The 8,135-nt window shown below is 41.1% G+C and overlaps 1 protein-coding gene across 1 annotated transcript in view; it reads right to left on the bottom strand.

The window, feature by feature from the left end:
- Positions 1 to 293: 293 nt before the first annotated feature.
- The window catches only part of WRN (Werner syndrome RecQ like helicase), a 29,960-nt gene continuing 22,118 nt past the window's right edge, over positions 294 to 8,135 (bottom strand). The window contains exons 22-34 of the mRNA XM_026046502.1: positions 7,937 to 8,078; positions 7,153 to 7,323; positions 6,977 to 7,071; positions 6,373 to 6,445; positions 6,068 to 6,141; positions 5,089 to 5,167; positions 4,757 to 4,869; positions 4,378 to 4,492; positions 3,749 to 3,877; positions 3,198 to 3,360; positions 2,874 to 3,082; positions 1,594 to 1,740; positions 294 to 591 (exon numbers count right to left, since the gene is read on the bottom strand). Of these exons, the coding sequence (XP_025902287.1) occupies positions 472 to 591; positions 1,594 to 1,740; positions 2,874 to 3,082; positions 3,198 to 3,360; positions 3,749 to 3,877; positions 4,378 to 4,492; positions 4,757 to 4,869; positions 5,089 to 5,167; positions 6,068 to 6,141; positions 6,373 to 6,445; positions 6,977 to 7,071; positions 7,153 to 7,323; positions 7,937 to 8,078 (1,630 nt within the window). The 3' untranslated portion in view covers positions 294 to 471. The remainder of the gene's footprint in view (positions 592 to 1,593; positions 1,741 to 2,873; positions 3,083 to 3,197; positions 3,361 to 3,748; positions 3,878 to 4,377; positions 4,493 to 4,756; positions 4,870 to 5,088; positions 5,168 to 6,067; positions 6,142 to 6,372; positions 6,446 to 6,976; positions 7,072 to 7,152; positions 7,324 to 7,936; positions 8,079 to 8,135) is intronic.

Raw genomic sequence — 8,135 nt, 5'->3', positions numbered from 1 at the left:
CCGCCGTCGCCCTGGCAACGCGCTGCCCGAGCGCCCCCTCCCCCCTCCAACGGCCATAACGGCCGCCGGCTCTTCCAGAAGCGGCTGCGCCGGCGCGTGAGGGACAAAAACTCCCCTTTTATTTTATTTTTTTTTTTAAATAATTATTCGCTTTTATTCCATAGTCTTTCATCAAGGAATTTCACACAGTGAAAAGCTACAATGTACTTCCTCCGGGTCAAGGCAGCGAGGGCTCTCACAGGAGAAAGCAGCATGGAAAAGACAGGAGGAAAAAAAAAGAAAGGAAAGAAGGTGGGAAGCATCGTGTCTTCTCTCAGCACCCTGAAAGGTACAGCAGTAAGTTCAGAAATGCAAGTAATGCATCCAATTTTTAGTTAATGCTTCTCAGACGGCTTACAGGAGCAGGGGGAGGACAGCAGGACAGGAGGAGCCCAATGTGAAGGGGGGAGAAAAAATTCTTCATATCCATATTCAGTTAAAAAGCCCTCTTCTTGCGGCTGCTTTTGGTTTCTTACTTTCAACAGATAAAAGAGTTGCCCCTGGGGCTCCAAACCACTCAGGCACTTTTCTCTTAAAAGGGAGAAGGGAAATCTAGAAGGAAAAAAAATGTACAAAATATTTAAAATCGTTTCACTATAATCTATTTAGTTCTATGTTTAAAGCCATACTTATTAGGAGAGAGTCCGGTGTCCACACTAGTCCCAGCAGGCTTATCACTCACCTGTAACACCTTTTTAAAATAGTTCAGTGAACACGAATCACTCAATGTTAGTAAAAAGAAGCAAACCTCAGAAAGATTTAAAAGGTTAACTTGAAAAAAAACGCAAAAGCAAAAGTTGTTATTGAACTCTTCAGGAATCATCTCAAACACACCAACCAACTGAAAAAGAAACCATCACAAAATCCCCCACCCCTGTCTCGGTAGCAAAGAAAACAGCCAATACCAAACCTAACTTCAAAAAGAGCTCACGTGCCAGTGTAGGACAAACTTGGGTGCCCAGCAGACCATAGAGGTACTCTCTGTGGTAACTCCTCTCCCTACTAATACCGGCCAGGCCAAACTCCCAACTAGCATCTTCCGAAGGCATGGGAGAACATACCACACTTGGACTGCTTCATCAGCTGCTTTCATGGTGCATGTGTTGGTGGTTATGGCAATACAAAGCTATTTGTTCCAGGAAGAGCTTGCAAATGGAAGGGAAGTTTCTGCCATCGATATTGAAAATTTAAATAACACAAGACTCCATCTCCTTGAAGCCTATCCTTCCTCAGACCAAAAGAAACAAAAATCACTGGCATACAATTTCACATCACCCTGTATGCAAAAGGAAAACCGGCAAAATGCTCTCTAAGATTTGGAAACCTCTTCCCACTAGAGGGCAAGAAGTGGCATATTCAGACACAGGCCAGAACAACAGGAAAGGGGAAGATGTCATTACACCAAGCATATTAACAAGAGGCTGCTTGCACACTTCAGGCCAAACCTTTCTATCAAGGTTTTAGGCACAGAAGAGACCAAAAATATAAGCTGGGATTTAGGTTTTGCATGAGATCTGCAATCTGTTCATAGCACGGAGCTACAGGCACCCTCACCTTTGCCTGAGAGTCAGGAAGCTGTTCCTCCTCATCCAGATTTATGAAGGCAGGCTCTTTCCGGGAGGCTGCTGTGATGGGCATCTGACCACCTGCTGCACCTCCCTTGCTGTTACCAGGCTGGTTGTCATCCATGCTCCATACAGCCTTTCCATAGGAGAGAAATAAAGCAGGCTGCTAAGCTTATCACTGCATTCAGGCTGCAGTACAAATAACTAAATAGAAAGTTATACTTAAAAAGCAAATTAGTAATTCAGAAAGCAAATTAACACCTCCACTTCATGAGATCTCTACTATTTCTCATCTGTTTCCCCCAGTAAGAAAAGAGCACACGACATTTATTTCATGAACAAGAGAACTAGAACTTGTATTTGAGCCCTATTTGTAGTGCTGAGCACTTCCTCCATCCCAACTCCAAAATCTTTTTTCACTCAAAAAAAGCTGTTTTCTGTTGTGTTTTTCTAACAGGATTTAATTAAAAGTAGTGAGCATACAGAGCATATTGATTTTTCTAAGCTCTTAACAGAATACCTGTTGTCTAGTATACAATGGGGCAAAGTTTCAAAGCATTAGCTTTTCAGAATAACCAAAGTTGCATTTTCAAGACTGTTTGCTTCAGGGAATTGAATGTTCTGAAGGAGATCTAAGCCAGCAAAGCGTATTTCGATTAGCTTTTGGATTCCCAATCTACTCCTTTTTGTAATGTTATCTGTTTTCTAATACCTTTCTTCCTGGTTGTTAGCTGTAGCAGCTAGTTATAAAATTGAAAAAAGTAATTAGAGCTCAAGCAATTGAACTGTTGAGAAACGGTCAACTTTGAGAAGAAGTTACATTGTGGACATTTTGAAACCCCAAAAAGGATCTGAAAGGCAAGAAAATCAATTTGGTGAAACGGCAAGTTTTGAAAAGTTATTTAAATCCAAGTTAAAAAAACCAAACCCTGAAACTCCTGTGCATAACAGACCACAAATCCTAGTGCAGGCAGTAAAAGGATTCAGTGCAGGGTGGCCTTTGAGTAAAGTACCGAGCTAAGGTTTGGGATATAGGTAGGATATTTAGAAGCTAGCCGGAGGCTTAGTAGGCCACCTCAAAACACCAGTTGAGAGCTCCTTATTTTCTGTTCTGAGCAGAGATTTCCTCTCTGTAACTCTCACTCATAGCTCAATGCTCGTTTTCATCACAGCTATGCCCAGACGTCTCAAGGCAACAGAAGCACCCACGGAAGATGGGCAGGCATCGCCACTGCCTTCCTTGTCAGTTTTACAGCTTCTCTTACTAACCTTTGTTTCTGTCCCCAAAGCATTTTCCCTGCTTGTGTCACCCACTCTTTCTTGCCGACTGCTTGACTGTGCCAGGGTCCTTTTGTTGTGTGATCCATCCTGTGGTTTGCTTCCATCCTCTTTTTCCAGTATTGCAATAGTCATCCTGATGAGATACATTTCAATATCTGCAGGAACTAGCTTCCTGATTGCTTGAATTTTGGTTGTGTCTTAAAAACAAACAAAAACACTTATATAGATGTATATCAATACACACAGAGAAAACATGCCCTTTATTCACAATGCTGCTATGCACCGTGCTGTTCGCAGAGCTGCTATTCTCACCTGAGTCAATGGGAGGATTACAGATAACATCAGAAATCATCCGTTGAATTTCTGGAGTCAAACCTGCTCGTTCCAGATTGACAGGGCAGCCAGCTTTCACTGCCTGGCACAGGTGAGTGCCAACCTCAGAAAGAGGAAGAGATCTGCTCTCACTTATAGTCCGCTGGGGAAACAATGACAGAAGTTAAGGTGATAAAAGTGTCCTAAATAAAGCGAAGCTCCCAAGCCTGGCAAGCTCTCGCTCCCTGAGAGTAACCAGAGGATGCGGCATTTCTCAGCCCCAAAAAAACCAAAGCACTTTGCAGGCACTCTTAATAGAAAGCTGCATGTTATCTCACTATAGTCTCATTTGCAGCAAGATCTGTTTTTCATATTTATTGTTTTGTCAGTACAGGAAAGTGAACTACTATTTACCAGGGAAGATGCAGCCTCAGTGCTTTACAGAGTCAGCAGAGGATTTAACAGCACAAACTTGCACGCCTCTCACTTAATAAAAAGTCTCTGCTGTTAACTTTAAACAAGGAAGAGGCCTCCCTAGGGAAAATTCTTACCAAGGACAGATTCTTCTCTTGGAATAGGACATATGTGACATGCTCTGATGGAGAAAGCACTCTAGCATGCTTCTGGGGAGTTGTCGTCATCTTCTGATCTCTAGATCCAGACATAGGGAATACATCCGTCTAAATGATATAGAGAGAATTTAGAAATATATCCCGGTAATAACCACCAATGGATCAACCTCCCCTATGTAATTTGAAGGAATATCAGAAATGGAGTCATTCACCTTGGTTTGGCACTCCATACTGTACAGGGAGAGAAGCCTTAGAATTAAAAAGCAAAACAAAAATAAAGTAAGAATCAGGACAGACATCTACATATACCTGCCTGAATAAAAACAAGTATGGGATTGTCCAAGGGACTTGCAGACCTGCCTTCTACCACCCCCAAACCAGGGTCCAGCTCTGCTTAAGAGAGATCTAAGTAGCATACCCCAATTTGGGAAACATTTGCAGTCAAGGCTAGTATAGTTGGATGGGACAACTGTGATGAAAAGAAATAAAAACGTGCCCCCCCCCCCCCCACACACACACTGAAGGAGATAATAGGATAGCTGCAGACCATCATAATTCTTTAAGACTCTTGCAATGTAGCAGGCACTTTGCTGAATCCTGAAAATTACCTGCAAATTATTCACTTGGCAAAACATCTTAATTTCTGCCAGGAGAGGGGCCAATATGGTAGATTTTCCTTCAGATACACCATCAATTCTCTTCACATTCTCAACAGTTGTAGGCCTGAATCAGGGTGAACAACAAAAGCACTCAGACACACTCTATTGCCCCTTACCACCCGAGTTTTTTGGTAGCACTAAGTTCTCTAACAAGCTGGAAATCTCTCAACATCTCTACTGACATAAAACCTAATTGAACTAGAAGCATATGTGGGAAACAATTACTCAAGCCACTGATGACAGAAGTTGCATGTTAGCTTAGCTTTATTTTACTGACCTGGCTTTGCAGTCTTTTGCATTTCCATGTCTGCTTGCCTGCAGACCTTACCTTATCTGGGCCATCTCCACAAGGATCTTATTGGTTGCCAGGACAGCTGGAGGAATTTCCTTCTCATTAGCCAGCTTCTGCCTAGCTGTCAACAACTTGCCATACAGGGCAGTCTGTAAAGGAGAGCACCAGTCTGTTGAAGAAGCTTTAGATCAAGCACATCAAAAATAACTAAAGTAAAAAAAAAAATCCCCCCACACCACTACAGCATCCTTCATTTTTCCTCAAATACACAAAACCAAATAATGCATTTTAATTCTTCTAGTATTAAAGAGCTGCCCAGACTGCAGTTTGACTGCAATTCATAGATATCCTTCTGCTTTCACACTTACCTGCAGTTCTTTTTCATGGGATGAAACAGATTCTGCAGACTTTGAAGGAAGGGGTTTGACTGGTGAGCATCCAGAGACCCTAATTAAAAATAAAGCAGCATTAGGTCAGCACTTGTTTAGGACACCAGTTTATTCCTGTACTTGATACAAAGATCTGGGAGAGCAGCCACTCAACTTGTTCTTTTTGTCAGCATTTCCGCAGTATCATTTCAACAACAGCTTCCAGGAAACTGTCACTTTTGCCCTTGGGCTTTTTGCAGACAGCATCTCAAAGCCAAATGTGATAAACATCTCTGTAGGGCTGATCTTGTACCTTAAAAGTAACTTTCTATAGTACAAAACTCAGGTATAAATACTACAGTTTTGCAAACAAAACACCTCCATCTCTACCTAGAATTGGATTCCTGTATTGTTAGGCATGAACAAGCCCTTGTATGTACATAATGATATTTTCCAAGCGCTCCACAAGTGGTGCCTTGTGTTTTTTTCCCCTTGTTGCCGAGAACGTTGACCCTAGCCAGAGTTAATACATTTAAAAGCATCAGTGGCAAAGACAGAGCTGCTGCGTGGCAAGCAGAGTTATCTGTTGGTAGGGCTTCGTACATCCATACAGAGCGTGCTGTGTCACAGCACAGAGCCTACAGTTAAAGAAGTTTCCATAACAAGAGGAAACTAGATTGCTGGTGTTGTATTGCAACGTTGCAAGCAGACAGGCTAGCCTAGCATCTTTTCCTTGATTTACCGAGCCAAGTATAAAATAGCACACAGTTTAGAATATAACTGTCCCCAAAACAATCTTTCCCTGTACAGCTACAGTGGTAATCACTCAGCTTAAGTGACATTTCTCATTTTCCAATCTCCTGCTGGCATCAAGCTCCTCACTTGAAACAGCAATACTATTTTAGGGGTCATACTACAAAAGCAGTGTCCTTATTACATAGCTAAACATTACTAACCATTTTAGCCTAGATTACTATACCTGTTAAGTGCATCATTTTTTCCTGGTGAAGTTTTCCCTTTTCTCTCATAAGAAAACATTTCATACAAAGACATCTATTTGAAACAAGACAAACAAATGCCAATTTAAAAGCAATTTATAAGCAGCAAAACACTAATTTGTGAGTCCATAATACAGTTTAAGTATATACAGTATATATATGCACATACATAGTTTATATATAGTATATATAAAAATATATATAGTATAAATATATATAAATAATATGGTTTTAATACAAGCAACGAGGCAGTGCGGAATGCAAGGAGGACTGTACTTGTACGGACCTGTTTGACTGGTGACAACTTGGTTCCTTTCCCACACGGGGAGCGCTGTTCAGAAACCACAGCAGGCCTAGTGCTATAAGAAAATCAATTCAGTCTTACTGGAATCAAACAGACAATCATTTATGTCGCTAAGCAAACTGAACTCAACTTTGTATAATGGTATTTTTAGAACAATAAAGTAAAAATGATTCACTGCTTCTGGGAAACAAGACAGACAAAAGCATGCTGGAGCTACTGGAACTTTTTACCAGCAACAAAAATCTAGTCTTATAGAAAAGCCCAAAAAGCATTCTCTAATCACCATGTTGCTAGAAAGTGATCATTAAAAAAAAAATATATCAACTAACAGTCAGGTAATGACAACGTAGGCACCTGAAAGGTCTCCATTGTAAAATCTGCTTCTGAAGCTATTTGTTGCTATGCCAAAGTCACTGCAATCTCTGGTTCGTTACTGTGCAACTCACAAGTTCTGGCCATAATTGGTATCTGAACACCAGCAATACCATAGAATTGCTATCTGTGAAATATAAGCTTAAGAAACAAGCTGTCTAATGTTTAAAATATATGAAAGGAGCACTGAGGAGAGCATGGATGTTCCATTTACCTTCTAGAAGGTTTCCTTAGATTTAAGTCTTCGCTAGACTGTAAGAGAAGGCTTGGACTCGAGGCAGATCCAGCTTTCGAAAGCCAATTTCTACCCTGTAAGAAATGCACCATATGGTTCAGCTGCAGATTGCTGAAGAGAAGTTGCTAATGAGATTTTTTTACAACAAAAATTACCTTCTGGGTAAGCACACATATGGTGGCAAACTTGCTATGCCCAGAGGCTTCTCTGAGGAACCCCTCGTTTATCAACTGTTGGCCCAGTGATTTCCACCAACTCTCCGGCCTGTCTTTTCCACTACCAAAAAGAGCGTGTCTTCGGTATCTTTCTGACAAACGTTGAGAATTCTGAAATTCGGAAGAATGGGTCAGCATATTTTGTGAGGAAAAAAGAAAAACAATACATAAATCACTATCTGATGAACCAAAAATCTGCGTGAGGAAGAACACACTTCCCACAACATTTCTCCAGAGAACCCGTTTTCTGTAAAACCACAAATTGGAGTACTTTATTCAGATTTCTGTAACGCAATTAATATAACCCTACTTAAAACAGCTGCATATGAGACTATAAACCACATACTTGTTCATGTCACCTGAGTAGCAGTTGCACCTAACCTAACCTGACCATCAGGTCAGCAGTATTAAGGCAGAACACAAAATCATCTGCTTTATTCATAAATCAACAGATAACCATAAATAGATGCTTTTCTTCACTCTGAAATTGCTAATTCCTTCAAGATAAAAGAAATCAGAGAAGCAACTTAACTGTCTCCACTAAATCCATCCAATTCACTATAAACAACTGGAGCACTTAAGGTTTACTGGAAGAACCTCAGCCAGGCCATTGGCAGAAGTGCTAATCTTCATGTGTCCGTCTCACTTAGGACATCAGGAAAGAGGGCAAGGCACCAGAACCACCCCTCTGCTCGACAAACACAAGAGTTTAAGTGTCACTTACAGACCCTCGGAGAAACAAAATGGGCAATTTCATCCCAAACTTCTCATCCAGGGCACTCACTGCAGACATGAGCTGGAAGGCTTGTTGTCCAAAGTCCTCTAAATTTCCTTCTGAGTCACTGGAGGTCGCAAAACGAGAAGTTCTGAAATGCATGAAAACCATAATTAATTATATTAGGATGTAATTCCCCGATGCTCCC

This window comes from Nothoprocta perdicaria, unplaced genomic scaffold (assembly GCF_003342845.1).
Source record: "Nothoprocta perdicaria isolate Ctin4 unplaced genomic scaffold, notPer1 scaffold_446, whole genome shotgun sequence".
Lineage (NCBI taxonomy): Eukaryota > Metazoa > Chordata > Aves > Tinamiformes > Tinamidae > Nothoprocta > Nothoprocta perdicaria.
Note: the sequence above shows the minus strand (reverse complement) of the source record. Positions and strands in the feature narration are given on the sequence as shown.